This window comes from Tenrec ecaudatus, chromosome 14 (assembly GCF_050624435.1).
Source record: "Tenrec ecaudatus isolate mTenEca1 chromosome 14, mTenEca1.hap1, whole genome shotgun sequence".
NCBI lineage: Eukaryota > Metazoa > Chordata > Mammalia > Afrosoricida > Tenrecidae > Tenrec > Tenrec ecaudatus.
In genome coordinates, this window is record NC_134543.1 from 12,918,014 (window position 1) to 12,933,539 (window position 15,526).

Genomic DNA, 15,526 nt, shown 5'->3' on the forward strand with positions numbered 1-15,526 from the left:
AGGCGCAGAGACTGAATAGGCTCAAGTTTGAGGTCGTTCTTCAAATGCAAAATGGGAGCCAAATTCCAGGATGCTGGCCCCCACGCAGCGGGGCATCCGTGGCCCCGGCCAGCGGAGTCCTGGTTCTGGCCTGTCTTCTCTCAGCAGACCCCGCACCCGGATGTGGCCGGGCCTGTGTGATACACATCACATTGTCTCCGCAGTAAGGACACTCGAGCGAGGCATCCCAATACAGCCCCCCAGAAAATAAAATCACTCCCAGGAACAGCTTTCTGCTGACCACAGACTCTTCTGGGAGATAGTTTTGAAAATGAAACGGGTCGGCGAACAGGCCTGGGGTTGACCCGGAGGCCTCACTGTGGGGCGGCCTGGCCTGTCAGTTCAGGTCATGAGTAGGAGAACAAGGAAGCAGTAGTGGCCTGAGCATTTTCCCCATGGTCCCACCAACTGGCCACATCCGCTTGGGCAAGCCCCTCGAGTCTCTCGCACGTAAAATAATGGCATACCCATTAGGAGTATTTGGGTCTCAATCTCAGAAGCCTGCGTGGATCAGATCGGAGATCTTGTCAGCGAGCCCAGGCTGGAATAGCTCTGTACCCAAGGGCAGGCGGACAGGTGAGCCCTGGGAGGGTGGGGATAGCTATCTTCCCTTCGCTTCATGCTCACGGACATACCATGGCACATGCCAGGCTGTGTTCAAAGACTCAGATCCAGAGAGGATTGAGACATTCCCACAGTCTGGGCTCACCTCAAACCCATTTCCGCTCACTCGATTCCATTTCACAGCATCCCTGGAGGACACACTAGCACTGCCTCCCCAGCAGCTTCATGCATCATCCACTGCGCCACCAGGGTTCCTTGCAGGAGCTGTGAGCAACAAGAGGGCTGTTGTGACAGATGAAGGGGCAGACACAATGAAGGCACTGTGCTCGGGGCCATCAAGTGGCCCTGCAGGACAGTAAGGGGCGGGCTGCGATGCCTGGAGTTTGAGCAATTCCTACAGCCGAGAGCTCCCCACAGGAGACCCGAGGAGGCATGTCCACTGTGGCCTGTGGGTCACTCTGAGTCAGCACTGACTTTATGGCAATGGCAATCTTTCCTGAAGCCGATCACCTGGTCTTTACTCCTGTGGAGGGCCTGGGATGGGGGAGGGTAGGGGTTTTGGGGGGATTTGACTTGCCATCTTCCTGTTAGCCGTCAAACGCTTAACCTTTGTGCCACCAAGGTCCTGAGCAGGGTCACTCCATAGCGTGACAGGGAGAAGGGAGAGGACCAATCTCAGAGGAAGTAACAGCAGTTCTGCACAATGGAGTCCCTGGGGGGCATCGGAACATGCTCAACCTCTAACCGAGAGGTCGGTGGTTCGAGCCACGCCAAGGTCACAAGCTCAAAAACGGATGGGGCCTCCCAGGGCATTGCTTTTGGTTTGTTCGTTGGTTGTTTGTTTTGCTTTAAAAAAAAAAGTGGACTTTACAGGAGCAGTTCTTCTGTTTGATTTTCTCCTGTGGAAGCGCTGGTGCTCTCTACCTGCCAACCTTTCCCTTAACTTCCATGGCACCTTCCAAAGGCCACCGGGGTTGCACTGCCCCCTAGTCCTCAAGCTTAAGTATCCCTCTGAGCCCACCCCTAGCGACTTTGCCCGTCGCGCAAGTTTGGGGTGATGATGTGAAGATTACAGATGACGCTGGTCTGGGCTCCACACTGAGAAACCCTGCTCGAAATCGGGGGGCTCCCCCCAAGACGGCCCCCAGCCTGCACTCCCAACAGCACGGGACACAAGCGTGACTCAGCAGGAGCCCTCTCAAGTACGGGCGTCCTCGTGTCTGATGGGATTACAATGTGCCAACCAGCCCAACCTCCGCTTTCACCGAAAAAAGGCAGGGGCCCCGCGATCAGGAGACGCAGCCTTTGGGGTGAAGCGCTCATGTGAAGGGGCATTTTCATTGCTCCCTGAAGGAGACCGGTCAGCTCCGGATCAGTAAAAGTGGGGAGAACAAAGTTTGGGGGATCGTCTTCCCACCCCATCTCCCAAGGATGCTCACCCGCTCCCACCAGGGCTGTGCCCCACCTCCCCGCCCAGAGGCCCGAGCCTCACGGATGACTCCACCAATGAGGCGCCGAGGGCTCGTATGACCTCATCAGGAGGCGCTCTCATTGGTTCCCGGCAGAGCCCGCCCCTGCCGGCCGCGGCCCCGAAAACCCAGGGTCCAGGCTCGCAGGCTGACCAAGGTGGGGCCCCTGCACCTGCGGGCAAGCCTGTGGAGGCCTATTTTCTAACCGAGGTTCCCCCCCCGCCCCCCCGCGGGAGGAGAGATCTGCGTTCTGACAAAGGATCAAGTGTTCCTTTGCTCCGCCAAAGCCCTGGCTCTCTGCCTTGACCTTTCCCCCAGGGTGGAGTTGGCTATTGTCTTCCTGGTCCAGTCCCCTGTCCTCCATTCTTGTTCCTGCTACCCGGCTAGTCTCACCGACTTCCCGCGTCGTGTAGCCATGCCTCTTAACCACTCTCTCTGACTTACCTCGGGATGAGATTTCTCAAACTGGACCAGCCACTGGCCATCACCTCCCCCACACAACCTGCTGGTGCCCAGAGAGGGGACACAATTTTCACAAGGTCATCAAAAGCTCCCAAACTCACAGCCAGATTTTAACATTGGTAAAGCGGGACACCGTTGATGAAACTCATATCCTGGCGAAATAGCCACACGGCAGCCGAAAACCGTACGCCCTAGCTTGTCGTGCATTCTTTCTAAACATCAGGACTTTTTAAAAACGACGTGGGGTGTGAGAAAAATTGTTTAAAATCTAGATGCCTGGTCACCTTAAGCAAGTGGCTTTTAACTCACAGCGACAAGATAGACCTGCTCTGTGTGTTTCTAGGACTTCAAATCTGTGCAGGAGCAGACAGCCCCGCCTTTTCCCCAGGCCACGGCTGGTGGGTTGCAACCCCAGTGCTCTGAGTTTGAGAAGCGCACTCATGAAGACAAGGAAAAGTCCAGCTGGCTGTTGTTATGGTGACCAAGAGCCTAAGCATGATTGGCATGCTTGGAGACCAGGGCCAGCATCCCCCCAGGGCAGGGGCCACAGATCTAGGGGTGAGGATATGCTCCAAAATGGCCCCATATGGCTCAGGGAGCTTTTCCAGAAACTTACTGAGACCGCCCTCTCTCTAGCTACCAGTCCATCCAAGCTACAAGTCCATCTACCGATGCAGCTACCTGGGAAACAAAGCAATGGGAGAATGAGAGTTGTAGATTCCTGATTTTGTTATATGGGAGCTCGTGATTCACGTACAGATTATATGTTGTTTTTAAAAAAACACACACCTTAAAATTGTGATTTGGATGAAAGTTCACAGGACACATAGATTTTCCACTTGGACCGTTCATAGTCCTTCTGATTTGTGCCTTGCCGGCCATCCCACGGCCAACCAGCTCCGATCCCAGTCCCGTGCACTGCCAGGAGCATCCCTCCTTCTCCCCCCCTGACTGCCTTCCCAGCTTTACCACTGGGCATGTGCTGCCCATTAGGTTTGGGCATGTGCTGCCCGTTAGGTTTTGTGTGGCTAGTTGTCCTCAGGCGCATGCACCTCCTGATTCGACTGTGCCCCTGATAAGCTTCCCTCTTGTTTGGTGGAAAGTAGGATCCCAGGGGTGAGTTGAGTCCCAGACTTGAAGGGGGTCTGAGAGTCATAATCTTTGGGGTTCCACCTGTCTCTGTCTGACCAGGGGGCCTGTTTTCTGAGTTGTGTTTCATGTTCCTCTCCCGTTCTACCCAGGCCCTCTGAATGCGATCCCTCTCAGAATGGTTTTTAGTGGGAGCCGGACACCATCTAGTTCCTCTGGTCTCAGGTCCTGGACGCAGAGGTCTGCCGGTCCTTTGGACACATTGTTTCCATGTGCCTTTGGTGTTCTTCACTCTTGCTTTGCTTTGGACAGGGGACAACATGTCTTTTCATAGATACCAAATATCATATCAGTGAAACCCAACAGAAAAACACCACAGCTCTTGCTCCTCAAGCCCAGGCCTGCCAGCTGGCATGGTTTCCAGCTTCCAGCGTATGAGCACCCACCCACAGGGCCAGCTGCCGATGGCTGGCACCTCCAGGGGCGCCTTGGCATCTCCCTGGCTCAGGCAGGGTCGTGATGGGGCTGCTTCTTCCACAGAACAAGGGCCATCTTGAGGAACAATGGCTTCCTCCACACTCGGGACTCTTGCTACGTCGCAGGGCTGAACTCAAAAACCGCTTCCCACGTTCCCGTGGGCCTGTCCTGCCAGGATGCTGAGCCCTGGCCTGTGCCCATCCAGTCCCACAGCCTGCCTTTGACTGGATCGTTCACTCAGCACCCACTGTGCGCCACGCACGGTTCTCAGGCTGGCATCACGGCAGTAAACCAAACCGCCCCCTCGTGCTGGCCCACAGTCACGAAACACTAAGTGAACAGGTGTGAAGCAGAAGGTCCTGGGACGGAACCTACGGAGGAGGAAGGGGGCGGGGAATGGAGGGGGCTGGTGGGAATCAGGCTAGGATAAAGTAGGGCAGGGAGGGCCTCCTGGAGCACAGATGAAGGGCCAAGAAGGGAGCGAGTTTAAAGGCCCTGACCCCTTCCTCCCACCTAGTATCTCCTCTTCCTCTCCCCTCCCCCACTCACCCTCTCTCCCAGATCCCTAACCTCTCCCCCCCACCCTTCTGCTCAGATCACCTCTCCCCCTGTTCTCCTCATGCAGGGATCTGGGCTCAAGGTCGGGGAGGCTAAGGAGAACCTGAGGTTTCTAGGCACAGCACCCTACTTCCACTCGTACACCCTACCCCACCCCTACCCCGTCAGCACTGACCTTTGCTAGTCCAGCCTGCGTCCACTCCTTTGGGCAAAGCAGTGTCCTGAAGGAACTAGCCCGGAGTCCGGCTTCCCAGCAATCTGCAGCTGGGCGTCTTTCCTGCCAGACGGATTTTCTCCCCGCACTGTCACACCTGCACAGTCTGAGCGCCTGGGGAAAAGACGCTGGCCTGCTGGCACGGTGGTTATGAGCCGGGCTATTCATCACAGGGTTGGCAGTTTGAAACCAGCCGCTGCTCCTAGGGAGAAAGCCGAGGCTTTCTGCTCCCATTGAGAGTCACGGTCTCAGAAACTCGCAGGGGCAGTTTTACCCTGTCCAAGAGGGTCCTCAGGGAGTCTGTGTCACCTGGGTGGCAGCGAGTGTGTTTGTTTGTTGATGACCTCTGACCTCCAGGTTTCTAAACCTGAGTGTCTCCTGGAGGTAACCCCCACTTGGAAGGCAATGAGGGGAGCCGTCTCCACAGGCTGTCACTTGGTCATGGCAGCTGCCCAAGCAGCCTCGGCACTGGGTGAGGGTCAACACAGCGGGTCACAGAAGGCCTGGGAGCTCGAGCGAATGGCCTGTGGAGGACTAGGAAAGCTACACTGTTTTTATGTCCCAGCTAAATATTGGTGTGTTCAATCCGGGCATCCCGGGGTAGAGCCAGAGCAACGTGCTCAGCTGCCGCCCATAACATGAGGGTGGGGTGGGGATTCCGGCCTCCCCAGAGGGCCCTCGGAAGAAAGGGCTGGTGATGAAAATCCATCAGCCACTGAAAGCCGTCAGGGGCTCAGTTCTACTCAGACAGGCGTGGGGTCAGCCTGAGTCAGAATCGCTTCGATGGTGGCTGGATCCGTTTGGGGGTTCAATCCTTGAGGGAAACCTGTGCAGGCTGATACTAGGCCTCCCCCATTCATTCATGCCTTCCTTCTTTGAGAGAGTCCCAGGCTCCTGTTTGCTCAGTCCATCCTTAGCCTGCCCAGGGGGGTGGGGGGTGGGGGCAGGCCTTCTTGTGCCGGGATTCTCAGGAGCGAGGGGAAGACAGACAGATGCCACGAGCCGACACAACAGCACGAGACAGTGTCGCGTGAGCTGCTGCTGCGGCGGTTGTGGTCCTTGGACCCCGATCAGAGAGGGAAAGGCCAACTGAGGTGGGGGTCCCACAGGGGTCTGGCTGACTCACAAGACGGCTTCTCAGTGACCTTTGGACCGGGTCTGAAGGAGCACCCAGGAGAGGTGTGGGGAGCACCTTCCAAGCAAATGCGACGGGGAGGGTGGAGGATTTAGGGGAGAGGGGTTGTTTCCCGGGGAGACTTCTTCATGTTTCCACCCCCGTGCCTTCGCTGGGGTGGCAAAGGGCGCTGCGTGAAACACTAACCTCCACGGTCCTCTCTCCTTGGTCCCTGGCCGAGCACCCTCCCTTCACAGGTCCTCGGGGGTCCGAGGGGCTGAAGGTGATGCTGAACCTCCTCCCCCTCCCCTCGCTGAACACCTGCATCCTCATCTGTGGCCTGGGGCCACCCAAGTGTCTTTGTCAGCAGCCCAGGGCTGTGAGGGGCTGCGGGGCTGGGGACACTCTTAGGAGGCCAGGTAGGGCATACCTAGAGGGGACGATGACACCAGTGACTTAAGTGTCTCCTCCTACCTGGGCGTCTGTCCGCTCCCTCCTCAAATCCAGTACCAGCACCCTCGCTACAGCCCCCGCTGTCACCGGGTCCACCGCTGCTGCCCCCTCCTGCGCCTGCACCTGTTGTCTAAATAATGCACGCGAGTGATCTTCCTCCGCGGCTGGACAGCCAGGCAGGCAGGCATTCCTGCATGGCTGTCCCATGTCCCTGTCCTTATAAGGGCCCACAAGATCCTATAAGAACTGCAGCTCCCAATCCAAAATCTCTAGGCTCACTCCCCCCATTTCTACACCTCTTTCTCCTCTGCATACCCGCCACCCCCCCACACACACACCTTACTTCTTCAAATAGCACTTTAACCGTCTAAAGTACTTTAGTTGGCTTATTTTTCCTCCCCCAGCCGGAGTTCAAACTTCACCCCAGCAAGGATGATATCGTGGTTGGCTGCTGTATTCCCCCAACAACGCTTAAAACAGCGTCCAACTTACGATGGGTGATTGATTGTCTTAGCTCCCTCCTTCACGGCCGTCGAGTCAATGCTGGCTCACAGTGACCCCATAGGGCAGGGTGGAACTGCCCTTGGGGTTCTGAGACTGTAACTCTTGATGGGAATGGAAAGCCCCCTTCTACTCCTGTGGAGCGGCTCGTGGTTTTGAACTGCTGACCTTGCAGCTAGCAGCCTAAAGCATAACCACTATGCCACCAGGGCTCCACCAGGGCTTCTGGGAAAACGCATGTTTTCTCAGCGCTCAGTAGACTAGAAGCTTGAATTGGCGCGTCGCCCGGAGGACAAGGCGGTCTCTCTCCACTCACTCTTCAGCTTCAGTTTCCTGCTTCTTTGGAGCTTGCCACCTGACTTGGCATGGAGGTTAGGCACCCTCTGGCCAAGTGGGCTACGCACGCACTGAGCTGCCAGCGACAAAGTCTGCGGTTCAACACACCAGCTAGCCACTTGGATGGGGGAGATGAGGCTCTTTCGCTCTGTCTTCACCCAGACTGAGAGTCCTGGGCACCCAGGGGCAGCGCTACCCTGTCTTGTAGGGTCGGAGCGGGTCAGATGGACTTGATGGCCTCCCATTGGTTTTTCTTCACGTTGGCACCCACCGTACCCCATCTCTCTGCTGGCTGGTTTAATTTCATTCATAACCCAAGCGCTTCACGAGTCCCGCCTATTCAAAGTGACAGCACACCTACTTTCAAGTGGGGTCAAGATCCCACTGAGGTGCGAATTTACACCGTGAACAGACTGCTCTTCCTCTGCCTCCCAAACCCATGTCCTTGCCACACACTCGCCCATCACACCATCCCATGGGTCTTTAAAAAATTAATGAATCACTTATTGGGGGCTCTTAGATATATTACACAATCCTTACATCCATTATATCAAGCAGATATGTACAAATGTTGGCATTGGCAACTTCTAAACATCATCTTTCTTCTAAAGCCTTTCGAGGTCAGCTCCTCTTTATATCCTCCCTCCCCCACCCTGCCACCCCATGAACCCTTAATATATTATGTATTGCTATTATGATTTATATGTATCTTACATCACCCATTCTGTCCCTTCACCTACTACCCGGTCTTCGTCCCCCTTGAGGGGGATTATTCCGCCATCACTGCTTAAATCAAAGGTCTTCAAACAACTCCAAGTCCAACACCTGATCTTCTGAATCCGTCTTGGAGCAAGTTTCCTCTTTGACCGGGAACCTGTGGGTAACAGTGGCGGCACATGATCTGACCTCCTTGAACTTCATAAAGGAGGGAGAGAAGACCGTCAGCCCAAGGCTAGTTGCTCTGAGGCAGAGTGAGATGTCCTTCCCTCTCCAACTTTTAACCCATTCTGACACCACCATCTCTTCCTTCCTCCGCACTCTGCTCCTCTGCTGGGTTCAGCAGTGCATGGAAGGGGTTGCAGGAGACTCACGGCCCACTGCCATCATGATGGTGTTGATGAAGGACGTACCAGTTACATGTGGAACGGAAACAACTCAGGGTGCAGCTCCGCCATCAGGACAGCCTCTTCTCAGTTGTACCTGCAGCAGGTAGGCAAGTGTCACAAAGCTCTTGGGCGCTGCCAATAAGTGCCTGGAGGCACCCACTCTGTCAGCAAGCCTCCTGTCCACAGAGACTCCGCGTGCTGTCTGTGAGGCAGGAAGTCCCCGGTTCAGTCCTGCTGGTCTCTCGGTTGCTGCTGCTTGTGGTCTGTCAGTAGGACCGCTCAGCTCTTTGTCTCCTGGGCCTGGCAGGTTCCCAGTGCAGAGCCCAGGAATCCAAAGAATGTGCCCCACTCCCATCCCTTCTTGGTGATACTCAGGTTCCCCCTTTCTGCTGGGATGGCTCATGTTAAGCCTAGTAAGGCGACAAACTTGTCCAATCCACAGCTGCCCCCCTCTCTCCCCCCCCCCCCCCACCGTGGAGTGCCTTATTTGCATGGCCGTAGGCCAAGAGAAAGATGAGACTTTCTGTTCCTTGTCACCGTTATGCCTGGGAAACCCACAGAGCCACTACTGCCCTGCCCTGTAGGGTCACTGTGAGTCAGTATTGACGCACAGTGAATTGTTGAGTCCTACAGGGTGCCATGAACCTGATTTACATAGCTACATAACTAGCTCATTATCCAAGCCCTTCGGCGGAGGAGCTGGACTAGATTCGTATGTTGTTTTTGTTCTGACTCATAGCAACCCGCAGGATGACAGAATGAAACGCTCCCTGGTCCTGGGCCACAAGCACACCTCTTGTCATGTTGGGCCCATGTTGGAACCACCGTGTCAGTTCATCTCCTTGAAGGCATCCTCTTTTCACTACCCCTCTGCCAAGCATGATGCCCCTTTCAGGGACTGGTCTCTCCTGATAACACGTCCAAAGTATGTGAGATGAAATCTCCCCACTCTCGCTTGCTTCTAAGGAGCACTCTGGCTCTGCTTCTCCCAGGGCAGATCTGTTTGTTCTTCCGGCCGGCCGTAGTCCTGTCAATATTCTTCGTTAGCTCCATCAGTCAAGTGCATCAGATCTTCGTGGTCTTATTTGTACACCCCCACCCAATCGTCTCTTGGGGACAGTGAGACCATGGCCAGAAAGGCCGCGGAGAAGTGACTCATTGCACTGCGGTGCTGTGTAACCTAGATGCAAGTTACCTGCTTCCGGAGTGCAAGGGTAGAAGGGCACAAGGCAGACATCTCCGTGACGAAGGAGAGCAACTGGAGGAAGAGGAGGATAACAGCTACCAGGTCAGCTAAAAGCCTCAGCAGAGCGCTTTACATCGGCTCTAAAGGACTGACAAGGATCCTCTGTTCTCAGAGACCCTCTGGACCAGTGGTTCTCAACCTTCCTCATGCCACAACTCTTTCACACAGCTCCTCATGTGGTGGTCACCCCCAACCATACAATTATTTCCGTTGCTACTTCATCACTGTCATGAATCGTCATGTAAATATCTGATCTGCAGGATGTATTTTCATTGTTACAAATTGAACATAATTAAAGTATAGTGATGAATCACAAAAACAATATGTAATTATAGATATATATATATATATATTTTTTGAGAGGCCAGCGCCACTGGTTTATTCTGAGAACATGGTGTAGCAGCTCTGACTCCACTCCAGGGCCCACGCTGGCCTCTTCGGGTTTGGAGAAGGCTCTCTGCACCCAGAGGAAGGGAAACCCACCCGCCTATTGCTGTGTAGGGATCCACCTGGGCTGCTCCACACATGGGACCACGCTGTATGCAGGAACTTGGGGAGGGGTGTCCCACAACTACATCCCAAAATCAAAAACAGCAAGATGGGTGCAACTCGCATCGCTGCTTGGAAAATTAAAAAAGGGCTTTCCTGACGAGGGTCTGGAAGGAAACACAGACAGGGCAGCTCCAGCCCCTTGCCACCTCTGCTTTCTGGTCAGGTTTGCACGCAGCCAGAGATGCCACCTCAGGATGGGCTGTACCCACCCTGCCCCCAAGTCCCGGGATGTGGCAGATGCAGCTCACTGCTTGCCTGCCTGTCGGCCTGGCTTCTTCTCCTGTTGGCCCCTGCCTGTGCCTGGGATCCCGCCACGGCCACGGCCACCAAACACACCTCGGCCAGCGCCTCCCATGCCGTGGCCTTTCTGCTGCTTCTGCTGCTGCAGGCCACCCCGGCCGCGGCCCTTGGCCACCACCTCATCCTTGACCATGTCGCTGATCTCGTCGGGGATGCACAAGTACTTGATGGTGCTGCCACGGATATAGCACTCTGGCATTCGCCAGCACGTGTCTCCATCCCGGGACGTGCAGATGACCTCCCGCAGGTTGATGTTCATCCAGCTGTCACAGCTCACCAGGTGGCCGTTGTACGCCTCGCTGTTCTTTAGCTCCACCAGCATGGGTGATTCTGGGCCGTCTTCAGCAGCGACAAGAGGAGCATACTGCCGGCAAGGACCGGACTCGCTGGTCACTTCCGTCGCCGCCACCTCCGCTCACTCCGTTAGCAGCCAGCCAAGCTGAAAAGGGTTGGCATTGTAATTCTATATTGTGAAATATTTGTTTCTCATTACAAATAAATGAAATTTTGTCTTGAAGCATGGTGTAGCATGGGTAACAAACAGTCTGAATATAACGAGTAAACTACATTGCTACATTTTGCATAAAAAGCCAATGTCAATGCGAAGGTTGAGATTTCTCACCAGATCAGAGATTCTCAGGGAATTCTTCACAAGAGCACAACGAAGATCATCTTCCCCAACAAGTCTACTTCTGTGTTTAGACCTAATAACCAACAAGCTGGAAAACCCTGTTTCACAAAGATATGTTGTTGGAAATGAAAGTGGCCCAACATAGTCTCAGACAGAACAGGATATGACGGCAAACACTTGATCCAGAATTTCCTAACTGGCATTGTAGAGAAATCAGTTCTTGCCGCAGCACTGTTCATGAATTCAATGTGCTTTTTGTGCTGTCTCAGGAACATCTTCAACTGTGACTGAGAATGGGCTTCTGGCAAGGACAGGACCGTCGCAGAGCAACACAGAGATCAGCGACGGTCCTGTCCTTGGTGGATGACAGATGTAGCACCCTTGGCCTCTTTCTGGCCCGCAGAATCCAAGAGGTAGAAGGCATTCTTTCTTCCCCCTTCTGTCTCTGTCCCTCTCCGCTGATGGCTTTTCTGCTGCAGTCATGGGCTCAATCCATCAGTCCCAAGCGTACTCTCGCTAACAAAAAGATGGTGTCCTTGGGGAACATCCCACTCTTCGTTTGTCCACAGATTTTTCCAAACCTTTAAGCTCTGCTTCCATTTTGCACAGTTCCTTTTGAAGCCCAGCTCTTTCCTCTCGCATTTTACTCTTCGTGGCAAGGAGAAACCGTGAGGTTCCTTTAAGATCTTGCTGGGAATACTCTTCAGACAGATATCCAAGTTCATCGCTTCTCACTACTACATTCCACCACACATTGGGACAAGCTCTTTGCTCCTCCTTATGCGGGAGCTCCCTCCCTCCACTGTCCAATCACACGCATCACCCTCCTCCATGGTCCAATCACATATTCTTTTTTTGCTTTGCTTTTTAAACAGTTGTATTGGCGTATTATTCACACAGCACACAATTCAATAGTTCAATCACACCAAGAAGAGTTGTAGACTCTGAGAAGTAACAAAGTCCACATGGAAGAAGCACACTAGCTGGTGTCATCATGAGTGTCCACAGGGTCAGGTATCAGGCAAACAATCATATCAATTCAAACGGGGGATGGGGTGGCGGGGCAGGGGTAGATTGGAGACCCAAAGCCCATCCTACAGACAATTGGACATCCCCTCACAGAAGGATCTGAGCCAGCCAGGGCACGGTATAGCACCGACAAAACATACAATATTCCTCTAGTTCTTTAATGCGTCCCCCCTACCACTATGATGGCCCCAGTTCTACCTGACAGATCCAGCTAGACCAGAGCGTGTGCACTGGTACAGGTAAGAGCTCTCAACACATGGAATCCAGGACAGATAAACTCCTTAGGAACAATAATGGTGCTAGTGATACCATGAGGGTAAGGGGAAGGTGGGGGGAGAAGACAGAAAGAACCAATCACAGTGGATGGGGTAAGATATGAAAATAATAATTTATAACTTATCGAGGGTTCATGAGGGAGGGAGGGTGGGGACAGGATGGAAACAAACGAGGAGCTGACATCAAGGGCATGTTTGAAAAGGATGATGGTAACAAATGTATAAATGTGCTTAACACGATGGATGGATGGATTGTGATAAGAACTGTAAGAGCCCCCAATAAAATGATTTTAAAAAGAGTTGTAGAATTCACCACCACAATCTATTCTAGAACATTTTCTTCATTTGTGAACTCAGCATTAGTAGCTCCCATTTCCCCCAACCTCCCGGGCCATAACTCCCGAGGAGCCCCACCAGAAGCACATTGATGATCCACGTTTATGGCAGTGTCCTGCTGCCATATGTATTCTTGGATTTTGGGGTGCTGATGGTGGCAGATATTGCTTAAACCATAATGGCGGTCATTGTATAGTTGTAGATTAACGGGGGATCGGGGAGAGGGGCAGCACGGCTATGATATCTGCCCCCAGCTCTCAGGCTGCAGGCTCAAGACCCAGAGCCCCTGGGGACTTGTATTGTCCTCTGAGCACAAGGGAGGCCAGCGTGGAAGCTGGGAGCTCTCCTTGTCTGCCTCAATGCATCTCCTTGTCTGCCTCAATGCATCTTGGCTCGGTTGACCACGAGGGGCCAGGCCTGCTCCCCACGAGTGCATCTGCACTCACTCATCTCTGACGGGAGCCTGCTAAGGGGACACAGGCCAGCCCAGGTGCACATGGGTCCACCAGAGATGGCAGGTGATGCAAGCAGTCCTCCCAATCGTCAGTACGACGGAACCCCAGGGACACCGGTCCTGCGTGGCTTAGGGAGCTTCTTCAGGGCCTTTGGCCGCCTCCCCAGGGCCCCTGCCCCCACCCTGGTCCAGTCCTGCAGGGCCCTGCCCTGCCCTGGCCCCTCTCCGCCCGTCCGTCGGCACCCACAGGCCCCCGCCCCCGGCCCAGCACACCCCACTGCCCCCTCCCCGGCCGCCCCGCCCGCGCTGCGGCTCCGGCCCTGGCCGGCAGAGGCCGCTCGGCGCGACGCCCGGGCCCGCCGCCTCCCCGCCCCTTCCCCAGCCGGCGCTCCCGTTACGCCGCGGAGCCGGGAGCCCCAGCCCGAGCCCGAGCCCGCGGCGGCGGGAGGCGGCGGGAGGCGGCGGGGGCGCCCGGGCGGCGGCGGCGGGGCCTGCGGGGCCAGCGGGGCCAGCGGCGGGGCCGGCCAGGCCGCGATGGCGACCAAGAAGGCGGGATCGCGGCTGGAGACGGAGATCGAGCGCTGCCGCTCCGAGTGCCAATGGGAGCGGATCCCCGAGCTCGTCAGGCAGCTGTCGGCCAAGCTCATCGCCAACGGTACGCGCCGGGGGCGCCGGGGGCGCCGGGGGGGCCTGGCTGCGGGGGGCCTGCGGGCGGCCGGGCCCCAGCGCAGCGGGCAGGGGCGCGGGCGCGGGCAGGGGCAGGGGCGCGGCCCGGCCGGGCGACGTGCGCCGGCCCGGGCCTGGGGAGCCCGCGTCCCGGAGTCACGCGGTGCGGGGCACGCAGGGGTCCAGGCGCTGCGCCCGGCGCCCGGAGTTGAAGCGTGCAGCGCGGGCATCTGTGGAGTCGGGAGGGCAGGAGGGGTGGTTGGCTCTCGGAATCGGCTGCTGTCCCGGGGCCCCAGGGGGTCAGGGGCCGACCTTGAGGCTCCAAAGAGTCGGAGGTGATGGGGGTGCCAGGGCATGGCGTGGGGGAGGGGGTGTCCAGCTGTGGGTTTGGTGTGCTTAAGGAGTCAGGATATCTTTAGGGGGTCTCTGAAGGTAGAGGTGTTGAATGGGGACCCTTGGAATATATGGTTTTGTAAACATATGGGGCTTAAAGGGTGCCAGGTGCTGGCTGAGGCTTGGGGAGTGAGTGGCAGGCTTCGATGGTGTCCTGGGCTTGGGAGAGCAGGCTGTGAAGCCCGAAGCCCAGGAAGGTGGGGTTTGGAAATATGGGGGAAATAAGAGTTCAGGGGTGCCCCTCAGGATGGAAGCTGTTGTGGGGAGAGGTGGGAATGGAGTTGAAGAAGGTTGGGAAGTGAGGTTGGGTGGCTGGCACTTGGAAGGGAGCTCCTGGTGCCTGGACTTGGTCCATGACCCAGTGACTGAATTGGTTCCTCTCCCCAATCGAATCAAAATTGAGTTCCAAATCCCATTCCAGAGGGAACCTCCACGTGGCCTTATTTGTTTTGGAAACAAGGATCATTAATATTTGTTTGTCCCCTGGTGCCCCACCAGTGGACTGTCGCCGGGCACCAGTGTACTGTCGCCGGGCTGATCTCATCTCTGGCTCCTGGTAGCTGCATGAGCACCTATCCTCTGAGCAGACGAATGGAATGAGGAATGAATGAATGAATGAAGAGTGCATGACCTTGCTCTAGAAAACAGACAGCTGTGATATTTCCAAGGATCTCTTTTCCTCAAACTACCCAGAAATGGGTAGGCTGTTGTGTGCCCGTGTGTGTGTGTGTGTTCTGGTATGGGAAGTAGTGTCTTGATAGAAGGACTTAGTTTCATGCACTTTGAACGATGGTTCTTTGCTTCTGAGTGAATGCAGGTGCCGTCACGGTATCTGGGGCCTGGGGAGAGCAGCTGCCCACTCTGGGCTCCGCTTGGTGGAAACTGTTGACCCTTCTCAGTTGGAGAAGGCACTCAATCCCACGAGCGCATAGGCCGCTTGGCCTCGCCTTCCCTGCCAGGCCCTAGGCCTGCCCCCCTCCCCCCCCCCCCGGCTTCTCTTCCCCTTCCCTGTGGTGGTTTCTGCCCCTCTGAGTCATGCAGCTCAGGGACTGGATGGTTCTGGGTTGACTCCGTTGCTTCCCAGCTGTGTGGGTGCGGGTCAGTCAGTGGCCTCTGCGGGAGCTTCTCATGCTTGCCTTCAGAACCTGCCTGCTTTGTGCCCACACCCCACGTGGATGCACCCACCCTGCCCACCCCCTGCTCAAGTGCTTACCCAGTCACAGTAAACAGATGCCTAAGCCAATCCTCCCTCCCCTAACGCA

At 55.6% G+C, this 15,526-nt stretch overlaps 1 protein-coding gene and 1 pseudogene across 2 annotated transcripts in view; one reads left to right on the forward strand and one right to left on the reverse strand.

Moving 5' to 3' along the window:
* Positions 1–10,395: 10,395 nt before the first annotated feature.
* LOC142426804 (U6 snRNA-associated Sm-like protein LSm4 pseudogene) lies at positions 10,396–10,843 on the reverse strand (annotated as a pseudogene).
* Positions 10,844–13,696: 2,853 nt separating this feature from the next.
* Positions 13,697–15,526, forward strand: part of TTC7B (tetratricopeptide repeat domain 7B) — a 253,479-nt gene continuing 251,649 nt past the window's right edge. The window contains exon 1 of one of the 2 annotated variants that reach the window (XM_075530524.1): positions 13,697–13,860. In XM_075530524.1, the coding sequence (XP_075386639.1) occupies positions 13,740–13,860 (121 nt within the window). In that variant the 5' untranslated portion in view covers positions 13,697–13,739. The remainder of the gene's footprint in view (positions 13,861–15,526) is intronic. The other variant, XM_075530525.1, reaches the window with a different exon arrangement.